Source organism: Petaurus breviceps, unplaced genomic scaffold (assembly GCF_028583685.1).
Source record: "Petaurus breviceps papuanus isolate PSGF00001 unplaced genomic scaffold, PetGlider_PUasm1.0 98, whole genome shotgun sequence".
Lineage (NCBI taxonomy): Eukaryota > Metazoa > Chordata > Mammalia > Diprotodontia > Petauridae > Petaurus > Petaurus breviceps.
This window is the reverse complement of record NW_027187460.1, coordinates 5,110,247-5,129,633: the sequence shown is the minus strand read 5'-3', so window position 1 is coordinate 5,129,633 and position 19,387 is coordinate 5,110,247. Positions and strand designations below refer to the sequence as shown.

The 19,387-nt window shown below is 39.6% G+C and overlaps 1 protein-coding gene across 2 annotated transcripts in view; it reads left to right on the top strand.

Annotated features, from left to right (window-relative positions):
* DENND3 (DENN domain containing 3) overlaps positions 1-13,006 on the top strand; it is a 118,364-nt gene extending 105,358 nt beyond the window's left edge. Inside the window, exons 20-23 of one of the 2 annotated variants that reach the window (XM_069081362.1) lie at positions 898-1,034; positions 2,401-2,519; positions 2,622-2,759; positions 9,537-13,006. In XM_069081362.1, coding sequence (XP_068937463.1) covers positions 898-1,034; positions 2,401-2,519; positions 2,622-2,759; positions 9,537-9,737 — 595 coding nt within the window. In that variant the 3' untranslated portion in view covers positions 9,738-13,006. Of the gene's footprint in view, positions 1-894; positions 1,035-2,400; positions 2,520-2,621; positions 2,760-9,536 lie in introns of both variants that reach the window. The other variant, XM_069081361.1, reaches the window with a different exon arrangement.
* Positions 13,007-19,387: the final 6,381 nt, after the last annotated feature.

Genomic DNA, 19,387 nt, shown 5'->3' with positions numbered 1-19,387 from the left:
CTGCCCCACTTATTAGTGGAGGGACAGGGAGAGGGGTGAGGGACTAGCCTGGTGTTTTCATTGACATAGAAAACTCCCTCTATCCATATAAGTCAACATCTTTAACACTATTTATAATCTCAAAGATTTACACAGCATAATGAAGGAGTAGATGACTGGCCCAGGGTCACACAGCCAATAAGTATCAGAGGTGGGACCTGAATTCAGGCCTTCTTGGCTCCAGCATGCCAGGGGCACCTGAACACAGGCCTTCCTGGTTCTGTGGCCGACTCTCTCCACCTTACCCCACGCCTCTACAGTGCTGTAACTGACCAAATCATTTCACTAGATCAGCCTGTTTGCTCATCTTAAAAATGGGTAGCAATAATATTACTAGTCACTAATCATATAATATTATGCCTCAAAGGGCTATTGTGAGAGTTGTACTTTATAGACTGAAAAGTCCTTTAGCCAGCATCATCACCATAAGAGTTTAATAAGTCCCTATAATATGACATTGGATACAGTCTACAGCGAGTCCTAGAATCACAGGTCCATGGACCAGAAGCTGGAAAGGTCCTCAAAAGTCACCTAGTCCAGCCTTCTTACTCTATGGAAACTGAAGCCAAGTGACTTATACAAGGTCACACGTAGGTAGTAAACACCAGAGGCAGGAGAGTACTCAGGAATAAGAAGCAGCTATCATCCTATCAAACCAACAGTCATGGCCTGACTTGATTAAGTAAACTTTTGGCATCATCAAATTGCTAGTATCGATATTTTAACCCTAGTTCGCTATGTAATTTGTTTACTGTTCCTGTGGCTTACATACAGTTTTATCCAGAGAGAACTTACATTCTCTCTTGAATTAAAGTATAGACAGAAGCGAGTCCTAAAATTCTTCTTTTTTAACAGCAGCAGTGAAGTCTATTCATGCAGTTTGGACGGAGTCATCATTGCATGGAATGTCAGTACCCTGAAAGTGAATAAGAGATTTCACCTTCCATGCCAAACTCTAACTTCCATTAAGCTTCATAACGGCCGCCTTTGGTGCTGTAAGTCTGGCAATGCACACGATCCAGATGTATTTTGGAACTAACTTAGCATTGCAGTTTTATTTCAATTCATTCTCTTTCTTCAGTCAGCAAAACAGCAAGTATTAGTTAAGCCCTATCATGTGCCAGGGATATAAATAAAAGCCGAAACAGGCCCTGCCCTCAAGGAGCTTACATTCTGAGAGGGGAGACAAAATGTAAATACCTGGGGGGGGGGTGCACTTAGCACTTAGATTCTCTTTGTATTTATTTTTTTCTTTTTGTTTTTATTTTCATAAAACTGGTTTCTCTCTCTCTTTCTCACCTCCCCTTTCCTTTCTCTTCCTCCCTCCCTCCTCCCTTTCTCTGTCTCCCTCTCTCCTGTCCTTCTTCTCTCCCTTCCTTTAATAATAATACGTAACAGTGCTTTAAGGTTTGCAAAGCCTGTCTCATATGACCCTTACAACAACCTTGCTCGGTAACTAATACAGGTGCTAATAACCCCATTTTGTGGAAGAGGAGCTTGAGGCTCAGTGGCTTGTCCATAGTTATACAGCTAATAGTCATCAGAAGCAAGATTCAAACTCTGGTCTCCCCAACTCCCAGTTCAGCCCTTCTCCTACTTCATCACTTTATCTGGAGAAATAGCATGTCCCCTACTAGAGCATAAGCTCCTAATTTTACTCATCCTTGTCCCCCTCCCCCAGCAGTAATATTAACAGCTGGAATGTATTGAGGACCTACAATGTGGCAGGTGCTTTACAAATATTGTCTCATTTGATCCTCACAACAGCCCTGGGAGGTAGATGCTTTTATTATCCCTATTTTACAGATAAGGAAACTGAGGTTGACACAGGTTAAGTGACTTGCCTAGGGTCACAGAGTTAGTTAAGTATCTGGACTGGATTCAAATTCAGGGCTTCCTGACTCCAGGTGCAGCCCTCTCTCCACTGTATCACTTAGCTGCCTTTCATAGGGTAGGAATTGAACAAATGTTTGAATTTGATACTTAACATAAAGATTTGAAAAACACTTTGTAAAAAAATTAAACATGGGAGCAGCTAGATGGTGCAGTGAATAGAGTACCAGCCCTGGAGTCAGGAGGACCTAAGCTCAAATCTGGCCTCAAACATTTGATACTTACTACTTGTATGACCTTGGGCAAGTCACTTAACCCTGATTGCCTTGCCTTCCTCCCTCAAAAAAAACAAACACACAAACAAATAAATAAATAAATGTTCCTCAAAGCATGGTGAGGGTGTTTTTCTTTTGCTTAAGCTACTCCTCCCTGAACCCTTCACTTGGTTTGTTATGTGACAGGTAAGCCGTATTTCACTTGTATGATATGTCCATTATGAACAGCTTTTTTTTTCTTCAAACATTGCAGGTATAGGCCGTAGCATTATGGTTGTGACAACAAATGGATTTCTTCGACAAGAACTGAAAATTGATGATCTCTTTAAGGAAATATTCCCCTCTTTCCTCTGTTTCCAGCTGGTTCCTGAGGTATTTCAATACAATTCATTGTGGAATATAATTAACAAGTCTGATACTGCTTAGCAGTAAAATGCCTGAATAAAAGTGTCACGCTGTCATTTGTATTTTTAGCAAGACCAGGTCTGGACAGCGTGTGCTGGACACAAAGACATATATGTCTGGAACATAAAGGACTTCTCAAGGCTGCCTCATAAAATTCAGCTTCAAGACTGCTCAGAGATCAGCTGTATGATCAAAGTAAAGAACCAGGTATCAACTTTGTAACTGTCACTTGTCAAAGTCATAGGGGTTTATCCCCATCCCAGGGCAGCAGAAAGAAAGATGTATTTGTGTACAGGTGAGCAAATAACAAGCCTATTAGCCCATGACTGTGTGTTCCAGGACTAGTCATTAAGTCATAGAATATTAGGATTACAATAACCTTTGGACCATCTAGTCCAGTCTCTGCCTGGTTTTATAGATGAGGGTAGTAAAGTGGGGAAGGACCTTGTGCAAGCATAGAATTCACAAGTTTGAAGCAAACTGTGGGAACCTCTTGCCCTAACTCTTTTTGAAGTATTCCCTCCCCGTGCAACATTCTTGCCCAACAGTCACCCAATCAGCACCTCTTGAGGCAGACCATTTCTGGAAAACTCTAATTATTAAGAGTGTTCTTATATTAAGTCAAAATATACCACCTTAAAGCCTTCATGTGTGGAAGTGCTAGGTTTGTTGGTATTTTTAGGGCTGGAATGGGATGGTTGGAATTTAGGCCCCACAGAAGGCATGATACTGCTAAGGAGCTGTTTTCATCTGTCACTCACTTTATTTATCTATTTTGCTTTTTGGAGGGGGGAAGGCAGGGCCGTTGGAGTTAAGTGACTTGCCCAAGGTCACACAGCCAGTATGTGTTAAGTGGCTAAGGCCGGATTTGATCTCAGGTCCTCCTGACTCCTTGGCTGGTGCTCTATTCACTGCGCCATCTAGCTGCCCCCTATCACTCACTTTAAAATCTTTTATTTTATTCTTTTTGATTACCAAGCGTTTATTCTCTCCCTCTCCCACCCACCATCCCCCATTGGAAGGAAAAAAAATTAAACTCTTTATCAAATATACATAGTCAAACAAAGTAAAACAAATTGGCCATTTCCCAAAATGTGTATCTCATAATACATCTTTACTCCATCACCTCTTTCAGGAGATGAGTAGCATGCTTCCTCATTGCTCCTTTGGACTTGTGATTGGTCATTGCATCAGTGGGGCAGCTAGGTAGCTCAGTGGATTGAGTGCCAGGCCTGAAGTCAGGAATACTCCTGAGTTTAAATGTGACCTCAGACACTTACTAGCCACATGACCCTGGGCAAGTCACTTAACCCTGTTTGCCTTGGTTTCTGTATCTGTAAAGTGAGCTGGAGAAGGAAATGGCAAACCACTCCAGGGGTCACAAAGAGTCAGACATGACTGAAAAATGACTAAACAGCAATATTGCATCACTCAGTTCTCAAGTCTTTCAAAGCTGTTTGTCTTTATGTTTTTATTACATAAATTATTCTCCTCGTTCTACTTACTTCACTCTATATTAGTTCACACAAATCTTTCTAGATTTTTCTAAAATGTTCCTTTTCATAATTCTTACAGTGCAATGATATTCATAACATTCACAGACCATAATTTATTCAACCATCCCCCTACCTTCCAGTCCTTTGATACTACAAAAAGGTGTTATAAATTATTTTGTACAAATAAGTTATTTTCCTTTTTCTTTGACTTCTCTGGGGGGCATATATATATTTTTTGTAAAATGCCTCTTTGCTTTTATGACTTCATCCCAGGATACCATGGTTCTGAGTATTATTATTTTTTCCTTCTAAAGGACTTGAATGCTATGAGAATGCATGCTAAAAGGACATATAATCACTCTTAAGACATCCAATCTTCCTCCCACTTGAATCTTGTGGCTATGATGTAGTTTGCCTCTTAGAGACTCCCACTTACTCCCAAACCTCAACACAGCATTCCTTTTTTTCTTTTAAATTTATTGTTTATTTGTTTTTAACATATTTTTTTGCTTTTTTGGAGGGGGGAGGGCAGGGCAGTTGGGGTTAAGTGACTTGCCCAAGGTCACACAGCTAGTAAGTGTTAAGTGTCTGAGGCTGGATTTGAGCTCAGGTCCTCCTGCCTCCAGGACTGGTGCTCTATTCACTGTGCCACCTAGCCACCCTTGTTTTTAACATTTAAAAAATATATATTTTAAGTTCCAAATTCTCTCCTTCCAGCCCCTCTCCCATCCACAGAGAAGGCAAGCAATATATATTATATATGAGAAATCATGCAAAATGTATTTCCATATTATTAGCCGTGATACAAAAAAGCAATAAAAATAAAGTGAGAAAATTATACTTCAATTTGCACTGAGTTCTTAAGTTCTCTTTCTGGAGATAGATAGCATCTTTCATCATGAGTCCTTTGGAATTGTCTTGGATCATTGCATTGATCAGAGTAACTAAATCTTTCATAGCTGCTCATCATTACACTATTGCTGTTATTGTGTACAATTATTTCCTGGTTCTGCTTACTTTACTTTGCATCAGTTCATATAGATTTTCCCAGGTTTTTCTGAAAACATCCCCCTCATCACAGTGTTCTTTTCAACAGAGACCTACATACTGCTGGAAGTTGGAATATAATAAATTTTTCTGTGTGTATATTTAAAGGATGGGATCCAGAACATGGGGAAGAACCAGACTCATCTGAGTTAAAGGCATGATATGTAAGACGTCTGTAAGCCTTATGGAGTAGAAAGACCTGTATTCAGATACTGGCTCCCATACTTACTAGCAAGCTTAAGTCACTTCCTATCCCTGAGCTTCAATTTCCTTATGTGAAAAGGTAGATAACCAGTAAGCATTTATGTGCCCAGTGCAACAGTTCCTGCCTTCAAGTACCTTATATTCTAAAGGGGGAAACAAAACGTGCACATGTATAAATATATACAATTGTTGTTCAATTGTGTCTGACTCTTTGTGAACACATCTCCAGCTCATTTGACAGATGAGGAAACTGAGGCAAATAGGGTAATGTGACTTGCCCAGGGTCACACAGCTAGTAAGTATCTGAAGCCAGATTTGAATTCAGGAAAATGAGTTTTCTTGCCTGGCACTCTGTCTACTGAAACATCTATCTATATATATATATATATATATATATATATATATATATATCTCAAATGAATCCAGATTAGTTTGAGAAATAGGGCACTAGCAGATGGGGAGATCAGAAAAAGTTTATGTAAAAGTTGGAGTTTGAGCTGCTTTTTGAAAGGAAGCAGGGATTCCAGGAGATAGTAATAAAGAGAAAGAACCTTCCAGGCTAAAAAGGCAAAACTGGTTGGTTGTTATCCTTTGTTCTTTTTGCCTTTTTTTTTTTGGAGGGCAATTGGGGTTAAATAACTTGCCCAAGGTTACATGGCTAGTTTTTGTGTGTGTGTGTGTGGGTGGGTGTTAAATGTCTGAGGCCAGAACCGAACTCGGGTCCTCCTGACTCCGGGGCAAGCGCTTTACTAACTGTGCCACCTAGCCGCCCCTGTCCTTTGTTCTTGAAGAAGACCAAAGTGACATCACTATGCTGGAGTCAGGTTTCAGTGTGTCCAACTGTAGCTGATCAGACCAATACGAGCTTGGAATGCTCTACCACAGGTTGGGTACAAATAGTCCCTGTGAACATTTGGAGTGGATCCTCTAAATTTGCACAAAGGAAAAGAACCTGAAGATGGAATGTTGGGTATGAGGCGTGAGAAAATAGCAAGAAGGCCAGTATGGCCAGACAGACCTATCCTTACAGTGTGTGGAGGGAGCAGTGTATAAGAACCTTGGAAAGGGTAAGTTGAGGCTACATTGTGAAGAGCTTTAAATTCCAGAGAAAGAGCTGTATCCCAGAGAGATTCAAAAAGGGGGGGGAGGACCTATTTGTACAAAAATATTTATAGCATCTCTTTTTGTGGGGGCTAAGAATTGGAAATTGAGGGGATGCCCATCAATTTGTGGTATATGATTGTGATGGAACAATATTGTGCTATAAGAAATAACAAGCAAGATGATGACAGAAAAACATGGAAAGACTTACATGAACTGATGCCAAATGAAGTGAGCAGGAGGACACTGTTGTACACAGAAACAGCAATATTGTACATTAAAGAACTATGAATGACTTAGCTGTTCTCTACAATACAGTGATCCAAGGCAATCCCAAAGAATACATGATAGAATATGCTATCCACCTCCAGAGAAAGAGTTGATACTGTCTGACTACAGACTGAAGCATACTATCCTTTTTTCTTCCATTCTTTGTTTTTGTTCTAGTCTTCTTGTACAAAATAACTAATATGAAAATGTTTTATACAATTGTACTTGTATAACCTGTCTCAGGGAAGAGAAAAGGAGGGAGAGAATTTGGAACTCAAAACTGAAAAAAAAAAACAGGAACAAATGTTAAAAAAATTGTTTTTAACATATTACTAGGGGGAAAATTAAATATTATTTTTAAAAGAAATAACAAATACAATGGAATCTAATAAATCAATGAATGAATTCCAGTCAAGAGTTTATATTTGACCCTATAGGTGACAGGGAGTAACTATGGTTTTTTGAGTGTGGAGGGGGTTTTCCATAATTAGCCCTGTGCCTTAGAAAAATCCTCTGGCAGCTCTGTGATGGCTGTTGAAACTCGGCAAGACTTCATGCATGGAGCTCAGCAAAGAGGTTGTTGTTGAGTCCATTCCAGGGATTGGATGCAGTGGGAGTGGAGAGGAGGGGTTAGGGAAACTGTAGAGATAGAAATGAGGAGATTTGGCAGCAGATTGGATATATGGGATGAGTGAGAGGGAGGAGTCAAGGATGATGCCAAGGTTCTGGACCTAGGTGATTGGAAGGATGGTGGTGCCTTTGGTAGTAATAAGAAAGTTTATATGGGGGGGGGGGGGTTGGGAAAGAAATGAGTTCTGTTCTGAACATCTTGCATTTCAGATGCCTGTTCAAAATGCCCAGTAGGCTGTTGGTGATGGAAACTTGGAGAAAATAAGAGCGATCAGGATAAAGTGAGCACAATTTGTAGGTGTGACATGGTTGAAAATCCAGTAAAAATCACCACCACAACAAAGCTGATGGACAGTCAGACTAGTGGAAGGAGAACCTGGCAAGAGCATTGAGAGGGAGGGAACCATCAACAGTGTCGAGAGAGGTCAGGAAGGATTTATATTGAGATGAGGTCATCGGATTTGGCAAATGAGTCAAATACTTATTTTTCTTAATTTACAGGGCTCTTGTGAAAGTCAGTGAGAATGCTTTAGAAAAATTCTAAGTCCCATAAATTAGAAGAGTCAACTGTGATATAAGAGCAAGAGGGTTGTCTAGCTATGTGACTGTGGGCAGATCATTTCCTCTTTCGGAGCCTGTTTCCTTATCTATTAAATGGGGCCAACAACCTTATGTCACAAAATTACTAAGAAGAAAATGCTTTATTAAGTGGATGTATTAAAAAGTCTTATTTACGTAAAACCTGTGACTCTAAGTTCACAAGGCCTAGGTTCAGCCTTGGAGGCTTCTCAGTAATTTTCTTGGATATATACAGTTGTTGTTCAGTTGTGTCCAAAACTTCATGACCACATTTAGGATTTTCTTAGCTAAGATACTGGAGTGGTTTACCATTTCCTTCTCTAGCTTATTTTAAGATGAGGAAACTGAGACAAACAGGGTTAAGTGACTTGCCCACACAGCTAGTAAGTGTATAAGGCCAGATTTGAACTCACAAAGAAGAATCTTCCTGACTCCAGGCCAACTGTTCTATACACTGCACCACCTAACTGGAACATCAGAATTCAGTTCATGCCTACGTCTCACTTTAAAAAAAAAAAAGGAAAAGAGAAAAAGAATGTTCAGTTCTCATGCAAGCAGCCAGACTAACAAAACATTGAATATAGGACAGATTATATTTAACCCGATAAGAAATTCAAAGGACTCATACTCAAGTCCATAAATAGTCAAAAACGATCATTTTCCTCTAAAAGTTCCACCTTCCCCAGGAATCGATACCGTCCCCTTAACTCATGGTATCAGCAAATAGAAATGTTGAAGTTGTTCCTTCTTCGGGCCTCAGCACCTTTTCTCCTTTGGGGTCGATGATAGGTTAGAGATAAATGTATCGTCATCATGATAATTATCATTATTTTTATTATTACTTCATCGTTGTTGTTTTCCCAAGGTACCTTCTTACCAGAATTTTTACCTTCGAGGTTTAGGATATCTATGCCTTTTTTGCTTGTGGAGGACCTATTACAGAATTCATCAGTCCAGATTTATCACGTCTTTTGTTTGGTGGAGTCCAAAACTGAAACATAAGGATCTAATAGAGAAAGATCTGTATCATACGTACAGTGGATAAAATGCTTTCGGATGATGGTGGAGGTGTGAAAGGCTTTTTTAAAAATGATAGTTTTTGATGGAGTCTGAATGCAGATTGAAGCACACTTTTTAGACTTTCTTTATTTTTCTCTTTTTTGGTCTGTTTTCTTTTGCAACATGCTATTGTTATTATTTTCACTTATATTTGACTCTTTATAACCCTGTTCAGGGTTCTCTTGGCGAAGATACAGGATTGGTTTTGACATTTCCTTCTCTGGCTCATTTGATAGAGGAGGAAACTGAGACAAACAGGGTTAAGTGACTTGCCCAGAGTCACACAGCTCATAAGTATCTGATGCTGAATTTGAACTCAGGTCTTCCTGACTCCAGGCCTGGCACTATCCACTACACCCCTAGCTGCAATATGGCTAATATGGAAATACGTTTTGTATGACTTCACACATATAACTTATGTCAAATTGCTTGCCTTCTCTAGGTGGGGACAGTAAAGATGGAGCAAGAGACTTTGGAACTCATAATTTTAAAAAACAAATGTTTAGAAAATTGTGTACATGGAATTGAGAAAAACAAAAGAAAAAAATTTAAATTATAGTTTTTAATGTACTTCCATGATTTTTTTCTTCTTCTTCAGATCTGGGTTGGCAGCAAAGGACTATCCCAGGGAAAATACAAGGGAAAAATCTATGTAATTGATGCTGATAAGAAAATTGTGGAGAAGGAGCTGGTAGCCCATGCTGACATGGTGAAGGCTTTGTGTTCAGCAGAAGACCGATATGTGCTGAGTGGTTCAGGAAAAGAGGAAGGAAAGATTGCTATTTGGAAAGTTGAATAATTTGTAGCACTTTAAAATATATTTCCCACAGACCATCACGATGATGGCCAGAAAATAGGACCACTGGGAGTGATATTAAATAAATGTATATCTTTGCTGTTATCATACATTCATCACTTTGTTTTTAAGTGGAAGGAACTTTAGAAATCCTTCTTTCCAACTCATTCAACTTATCTCATCAACTCAACTCATCCAAGCATTTTATCAAAGCCCAGAAAAGGAAAGTTACTTGTTTTTTTAAAAAGCAATTGGGGTTAAGTAACTTGCTCAAGGTTACACGGCCAGTTATTTTTGTGTGGGTGCCAAGTATCTGAGGCTGGAACCGATCCCAGGTCATCCTGACACTGGGGCCAGTGCTCTTACTCGCTGAGCCACGTGGCCACCCCTAAGCAATAGGGTTAAGGTTACACGGCCAGTTATGCAGGAAAGTTACTTGTTTAAGGTCATAGAACTGTGACTAAACTCCACCATGATGTTTTATATTCACGTTGTCAAGACAATCTCAGCCTTTGGCAGCCTAAGTTATGCTCTGATCCTTTATCTAGATAGAAAGTGGGCTAAGACTTAACTATGATTATGAAGGAATGTCAGCATTAAGCAACCAAATCTTGCTTATCTAGAATCCCCGCACTTAAAACCATTAACTCCAAGATTGTCCCTGCAGTGAATTTTTAGCTATGCTTGAAAAACCCCAGTAACAATGGTACTGTTACTTGTGAAAACAAATTGGAAAACTTTCTGAGCAAATCCAATAGAGATTCTTGGGTGTTTGTGGCACCATTTGCCTTGTCTGACCATTGGACATGTTCATGGGTCCATCTGCATAGCCACAGGCTTGTGATAAAATGTTCTATATTTATATTTTGTTTCTCAGGTGGGTTTCATGAGCACTCTTATTTTCATCATTAAAACTTCCATGCTAAAAGTTCACGTCACATTGTATATGATCAAGCTCGTGACTCTCCTGTATTGACAGCAGATCTGGCCAGCGGCTATTTGTGTCATACTGCCTGTGGCTAATGCCTGGATTTTTTTCTTAATGACCTCATAACTCATGTAATGAAGAAACTTTTATAAATATTTTTAAGTATCTCTAGTTGTTACTTGAATAACAAGATTCTTATGTAAGGGTAGCACTTAAAAAAGTACACACCACAAAGTGTACTTTTAAAGTATTATATGGCCATCTGGTTGGTTGTTGACCTACTTCATAGACACTGCCTACCAGATATACAGGGACAACTTCAGGGTTTTTCTATGCTTACTTACATATGTATATGGTGCTGCATTATTTAAATTAGGGAGAGAAAAGTTCTAGGAAGTTATTTAAAATGTTCGTATTTCAGTAATTCAGTTATCTGTGTTTTCATCAGTGCGAGTACCTTCTTTATTCATACAAACTGAAATTCTTCTGTTCTTTAGTAGATAGTTTCATAAGTTCCTTATAAAATCCCACTCCCTCCAAAAAAAAAATCATCTGACTGCCAACTCTCTAGTGATGAAAGTTGTGTTTGGCTGGGCTAGTCCTCACGCTGCAAACACCATCCGCCAAGGGATCCATACTCCCAGCCTTTCCACATTGGTGTGGAACTTTCTAGAGCTTGCCTTTTTCTGACGCGAATGTCAACACCTCCCCCACCCCTGTACCCTGAGGAGGCATTACAGGAGAACTTTCATGGAGTTGAAAACGATTTAAAATAATTCTTTTGTTGGGACTGCATTCTCTTATTGCAGGAGAAAAAAAAGTCCAGGACAGAATCAATACAATAGATACAAATGTTTTTATCAGTCCATTGGAAGCATTTATTCTTTGGACATGTCATATGTGCAGCATTGGAGAGAACACAGCACATGCAGTAAGCATGTATATCCATGAGTTTCCATCTTGGATACTATGTACTTTCCTAGACCTTCCATTTGAACGCTAATAAGGCCCCCTTTATTCCAGGGGTCCTTAATGAAATTTCTTTAGTACATGGAAACAAGGCTTTCTTTTCACAAGCTGTTTGGGGCTTTCTCTCCATTATGTCAGACATAATGGATGATAACTGAAATCTTGAGTCTAAAGGCCATGTGTCTAGTTTCCATGGTCCAGATGTTTAAACAAAAGTCAGTAACTGACCCATTTCTTTCTCCTATTGCTCCCCCACCCCAATCCTCACTGAATCCAAAATTTTGAGTTTTCAAAGATGTTACCTTTATGTACAGGGCCTGATATCAGACTGATAGCAGTAATTGATTCCTCAAAGATAGGACATTCTATAATAAAGTGGGTGGAGTTCTGGATTTGGAGTCAAAAAGACATGAGTTCAAATCCTGCCTTAGATACTTCCTAACTATGACCCTGGGCAAGTCACAACCCCTTTAAACTTCAACTTCCTCATCTATAAAATGGAGGTAATAATAACACCTACTTCCCAGGGTTGTTGTGAAGATCAAATGAGATAACATAAGTAAAGCACTTTGAAATCCTTGAAGTGTTATATAAAGGCTATAATCATCGTCATAGAATAATATTGCTGTAGGGTCATTGTGATGGTGGAGTGAGATAATGGATGTAAAGGGCTTTGCAACTTAGCAGGCTGTATAATTGTGAACTTTTGTTATGGTTTTACAGGAACTTAGCTCCACAGAAACAGTGTTAGGAATGGACACATCAATGCATCAATCAGTTAACATGTATTAATGTGCCAGGCACTGTGCTAAGTCCTAGGGATACAAAAGAGGCAGATTACCTACCCTCAAGGTGCTTACAATCTGATGAGCATTGCCTAATAAAATGCCTGGTGAGATTGTGATGAAATCTGGTTATAACTGTCAGTGGTACCACTGCAGGATGATTTTGATCCCTACATCTTTTGAGGGGCTACACTTGTAAATGTGTCTGAAGGTTAAGGTTACCATAAAATGATAGCCAGTAATTTAAATAAATTAAAATAAATTTAAATTCTGGGAATGCTATTACAGCACTGAAAGTGTAGATTCCCTGTTTTAAATCATGGATTCTATGCACAGATAGTGTATTTTAGCTGAATCACCAGCATTTTTACATGGTGTTGGAGACTTCCCTCCTTACAGATGATTCTACTTGATCTTCAGATGAAGGAAAATAGATGTGTTGTGTCTAAGGTTGTAAATAAGTTTGTTTTTAAAAGATAGATGACTGCTTTTGTAAACAGTTATAACACAAATAAAATCTGAATAGTTTAAACTATTTAATATCATGCTATGTATACTTACATACTAAGCCTATTTCTAATAAAGAACATTTTATTTTATAAGTACTGATCATTGGTTTATTTTCTCCAATTTTAGTTTCACAAGTAGGTTTTTAAATTGTATAGTATTATTTTCTGTAGCGGTAAGAACCCTGGTCTTGGAGTCAGTCAGAATACCTGGTTTTAAGTCCTTGGCGCTATCTCAGTTTCCTCATCTGTAAAATGAGGATAATAATACCTAACTTCTTCACCAGGCTGCCATGGTAATCAAATGAGACAGCATACCGAAATGTAACTTGTACGAGAGAGAGGGGATGGGGGGGGGGGGGGAAGGGAAGCGGGGGAGAGAGAAAGGGTGACAAAGAGGGAAGGAAGGAGAGAGAGTATATGTGTGTATCTATATATACATATATGTGTACACACACACATATATGTCATTCATTATTGTTGATAACACTGACAAAATGCATTTTCCTACCAGTAACACCAGCTACCTACCATACCAGGAGTCCTGGCACTTGCGTCCCCATTTTCTACATAAGACCTTTCCTGTTCCACCCAACTGATAGCACTGCCCCACTCAACTACCTTGTAGGTATTTGGTACAGAATATACCTAGAGATAATGTAAGCTCCCTTGAGGGCGGGAAGCATTGCATTTTTGTCACCACAGAACCCAGCACATAATAGACATTTAGTAAATGATTATTGATAGATTAATTGGGAAGCAGCAAGTCTGCATGGGCTGTCCAGTGGCTAATAAGCACACCTAGAGAATGAAAGAGAAGGAATTCTGTTGGTCTCCAGAAATCTAAAGGATCAAATTTCAGTTCCCTGAATGATCAGCCCTGAAACTATTAATCACTTAGAGCAAAGACGTGGAGAAGGGGTGGGGAGGAAGAGGAATTGGTATTTGCTGGATTGGATTTCCAAATGACAATTTTGATATATTCAAATTGGGAGACAGCTAGGTTGTACAATGGATGAGAATACTGGACTTGGAGTCAGGAAGGCGTCAGTTCAAATCCATTCTCAGATGCTAGCTATATGACTCTGGACAAGTCACTTAACCTCTCAGCCTCAGTTTCCTCATGTGTAAGATGTAGATAATAGCACATATCTCACAGAGTTGTGAGGACCAAGTGAGATAACATCTAGAACTTTGCAAACCTTTGAGTGCTATAGAAATGTTAGCTATTATTACTAGAGCTGTTATTATATAGTGGAAATCTGTTGTGTTTTACAATTTGCAAAGCACTTTTATAGTTTACAAAGTTCTTTCATATTCATCCTTATCAGCAACCCTTTTTGAATTGGGCAGTATAAAGATTATATGGACTTTACACATGGAGAAACTTAGTCTCAGATAAGAAACATGCCCAAAGTCACATAACTAGGGATGGAACTGAAACTTGAACCCTGACCCCAATTCCTGGACTCTTTTCATCCCTCTAGGCTAAAGCTTGTCACTGATTTATTATCCTCAAGTTCCAAGCGACTTCTTTACTTCCTGCATTTGGTCATGATCTTCGGTATCTTATTTCACAGGGATTATATTTGAAACAGATGACTCAGGAAGAGGAGAGGCTTTTAGGAAAGCCATCAGTTATACAAAAAAAAAAATCTCAAGACTTTTGTATGAGGAACTGAATATTTGAATTGAAAAAACAAAATTGGCAGGTTCTGTATTTATTTAAACACGATCCTTTGTGCTGCTTTGTTTTAACAGGGCCCCTTTTGTCCCTGTGGTTTTCTCTCTTTCTGTACTTTGGAAAGATTACATTATGAATTGCGTTGTCATGGAATGGATTGAGATGAGTTTGAATTTATTAAGGGGCTTTTCAAGGTCACAGCCATCAAAAAACCTGGACTCAATCAGGGTGAATATGTTTATTTTAAAATAGATCAGAACATATTTGAATATCAGGAATCTAGTTTTAGCCCCAAAATGGGTAGTGAGAGGAGAAAGCTTGCATTTCAAAGCAGGAGGTTGTTTGGTGGCCTTGGTGAGAAGCTTCTGCTCAATTTTATTTAACTGGTGCAGAAGTTAGAAAGATGATTTTATAGTAATAGCTTTATGACCAGACCCAGAAAATGTGCCTAGCTTGGCTTTTATCTCATTTAAGGCATTTGGGTGGATGCTGTCATGTTGCAGTTAAAAATTCAGGAGTTATGGTTACATTTGAATTACTCATGAAGTACCTTCCAGGTTGTTGGGATAACATTACATTGGAAAAAAATTTTGCTGAGTTTCCAGCTATACCTTTCAGACCTGTTTCTTAAGGATGTTTAAGGAGTTATATGAGGCAGGAAGCCAATGGAACATAGAATGAACAATGAAGATCTTTCTTTCTTTCTTATTGGAGGGCAGTTGGGGTTAAGTGACTTGCCCAAGGTCACACAGCTATTTGTGTGTGTGTGTGTGTGTTGTGTCTGAGGCCGGATCTGAACCCAGGTCCTCCTGACTCCAGGGCCGGTGCTCTATTCACTGCACCACCTAGCCACCCCTGAAGATCTTTCAGTACTGGACTCTCACCTGCTTTGCATTGTTGGCCCCTCTCATTCTTGACCCCTTTCCCCACCTTGATCCCCCACTTTGCATTGCTGGTGCCTCTCATTCTTGGCCCCTTTCGCTTCCTTGATCCCCACTTTGCATTGTTGGCCCCTCTCATTCTTGACCCCTTTCCCCACCTTGATCCCCCACTTTGCATTGTTGGCCCCTCTCATTTTGACCCCTTTCGCTTCCTTGATCCCCACTTTGCATTGCTGGCCCCTCTCATTCTTGACCCCTTTCCCCACCTTGATCCACCACTTTGCATTGCTGGCCCCTCTCATTCTTGACCCCTTTCGCTTCATCACCACTTTGCATTGCTGGCCCCTCTCATTCTTGACCCCTTTCATCACCATATTCAATTAGTTGCCAAGACCTTGTTGGTTCTCCCTTTACAATATCATTCCTATTCATGTCCTCTCTATCTCCATGGCCATCCACCTTGCCCAGACAAGTCCAATCTTGGCTGGACTATTATTGTCACTGCCTCCTAAACTCTCCACTCTCCATTCTATGCCCCACACCCCCGTCAACAATATCCTATCTAAGGCTCAGGCCTGACCATGTCACATCGCTAGTCAAAAGCTTCTAATATAAAACCACCTGTGGAATAAATTGCAATCTGCCTAGCCTGGCACTTCGGGTCACGCTCCAAGCTACCACCCCAGTTTTATTCCAATATTACTTTCTTACATTTACTCTGTGGACCAGCCACACTGGACCACTGATCTTCTGTGAATTCATTATCTCTTCTGTCTCGACTCAGATAAAACTCTCATCCATCCCTAGAATGCACATCTTCCTCTTTGCTGGTCTGAATACTTGTCTTTCTTTAAGGCTCAGCACAAGTGTCTCAGCCTATAAGAAGCCTTTCCTAAGCCTTCTGGGTGTTTGTTAGTGCTTTCTCCCTCCTCACATTAACTTCTGATTTACCTTCTATTTACGAGTTTGCTTCCCCCATAGGATTTAAGCTGCTAGAGTTATGTGTCCCTAGGGCCTAACGTAGCACCTGGTAATAAATAGGCTTCCATCAAATGTTTATCTGTTGGGTTGATTGTTTCATGGCATTTAAAGCTTCCTAACTTGAATTAGTCATTTATGAACTTTTATCTCATTCCTTTTAGACTGCCACCTTAATTTGTCTCTTTTATAGAAACAATCACATAATTGGTACTCAGGAAATATTTAGAAATATGTTTTGAGCTAGCTCTTTTATATTTTCTTTTTTATCATGGACTTAATCATCAACAAACACGAACATTTCAACATTTGGTATTCAAAAAACAAAAAAGAGGATCATATACAAATTGTCATCTCATATGATATTTTTAAAAATATGTATCAAATTTAATATGGTAGCAGTAAAATTACCCTATTTGTATCCTGTTCTAAATTTTGTTTGTTTTCCTTTGGTAATTCTGCTTTATTGATGTTCTTTCCTTTTTTAAAAAAAATGTAGGGGTGGCTAGATGGTGCAGTGAATAGAGCACTGGCCCTGGAGTGAGGAAGACCTGAGTTCAAATCCAGCCTCAGACACTTGAGACACTTATTAGCCGTGTGACCTTGGGCAAGTCACTTAACCCCAATTGCCCTGCCCTCCCCTCTCCAAAAAAAAAAGAAAAAAGATGTAACTCTAATTGTTATCTACCAATTCAGCCCTCCAAACAAAAACAAATATGCATAGTAAAGCAATAGAAGTCAATTGGTGGTGGTTGAAAATGTCATGCCATTCTGTACCTCTAGTCCATCACCATTCTGCCAATTAGAGGGTGCCAGTGAGTTTTCTGAAGTGTTTAAGTGGTCACTGCCTCAATCAAAATTTTATAGTCTTTATAAGTTCTTAAAGAAGGGGAGGGGGAAGATTTGGTGGAGAGAACCTGTATGTAGGCATGTCCATAGGCCTCCTCCCATTTCAGTGGGAGGAGGCAAACATAGTCTCACCCTGCTCCATTTGTCCCAGGCTTTGTCCAGAGGGTTGGGTCATAGGCAAAGATGGGGGAACAGCTGTAGAACAGTGTAATAATAATGTCATTTGATCCCTTTGTATTGGCAAAGCTAACAGGTACTTAGCACTTAGTAATTCATCAAGCCTCTGTAAAGAAACAGAAGGCAGGAACCCATGTTGCTGATGTAATAGGAAGGGATTGAAACAGAATATGGCTGAAACAGGAAGCTAATGCTGTGTGTATATAAGGAGAAGCCCCTAGCTGGAATTTCAGATTTTCCTGGAGCCAGGTTCTGGAGGCTGAGGAAAAGTGGCCCAGGTTGGAGAGAATGATTTTTATTTTGAGAACCTGGATGAAGTGATTTTGATTCTGGGAACCAGCTGAAATTTTTGCTGAGTCTGAGGGCCAGCTGGAGCTGCTGAGGATTTCCAAAGACCAGCCAGAGCTGCCAAGACCAAGGAAGCATGACTATGATGTTGGTACTTTGTCTGTTTGTGGCTTTGTTAAGCCTTGACTTCCTGGGAGCATAGACTGTAAAGGACTTAAGGTGGATTAGACACTGTAAACTTCAGTGTGGAGCAGGACCTGCACGGAGAGCTGGGCAAGGAACTGGAAGCTGTCTGCCTTTGAAACCAAGTGACTGGTGGATTCAGGTAGGAGCTGCCTGCTTTGAGCCAAGATGAAAAGACCTCTCTGTGGGTACTGAGTAGTGATGAAATTGTGATTTACTTGTGACTGAGGAGCTGATGGTTCGTGTATTTCCCAATACCCCCTAAGAGAATACTGAATGGTAACTGATGGCTACGTAGTGACTGATGATTGAATAGTGATTGATGACTGAATAAGTGACTGATTTGTAACTTAGTGTGCCCCATGAGTGGAGAACTTTGACTATTGTATTTTGTAACCCTTAAGGATGATTTAATGATTGAGTTACTAAGTGATTGATTGACTAAATGAAAAATAAAACTATGTGACCACTGTGGTGAAAACTATGTGGCCATTTTAGTGATTAGTCATTGTGAATGCTATATTTTGATTATCTGTGATAAGCTGTAATATTGTGAATGCTGTGCCTTGATTTTCTGTGAATATTTTGTTCTGATTTGTTATTGAATAAGTAGAGTGTTCACTATACTGTGTAATCAGAACCTTGAAAAGCTGTTCACAGTAGCATTCTTCTGGAAAGCTGCTTGTATGTGGTTTTACATACAGCTGAGAAATACTTGGAAAGGAGCTCCTTTTCCCAATGCCCCATTTTATGTGAATGGTACCACCATCTTCTCAGTCTCCCATGCTCTGACTTGTCCAAGGCCACATGTGTAGCAAGTACCAGAGCAGACATTTAATCCGACATCTTTTAAAAGTCTACTTTTGTTTTTGTGGGGGAAAGACTTAAACTGAAGAAAGAGAAGGAATTGTGATGGTGATTTTGAAGGGCTTTGGAATTGTGAAGATGAGCAGAGATTGAATTTGGACAGAGAAGATTGGGGATGATTTAAATGGAAAGTGTGAAAGAAATGAAGCTGAAAAAAAAAGTATAGCACATGTCCTGGAACTATTTTCTTAGCCCCCAACTTGTTCCAGTAGGTCAAGCCCACAGGGCTCAAGTAGCTGCTTATCCCTTTAGGAATAACCCTAAGAAGTTGGAGCATGTATTTTCTGTTACTAAAGCTCATGAGTCCCCACCACTGCAGTGGCTTATGATTATCAGTTGATATTAATTAGCCAGATTTAATTAACTTTTTTAAAAGGATATTTATAATAAGGTGGCATGGTAAGAACAGATGGTATAAAACTTCCTTCCAAAAGTCTGTGTCACATCCTTCCACAAGTATACATAGAGTATAATAGGGAGATAGAAGGTTAGCGAGCATATGTAGCAAAGTGGTAACTCATAACTCCTGGAGGTTCTCAAGATATTACCCTTAGGTGT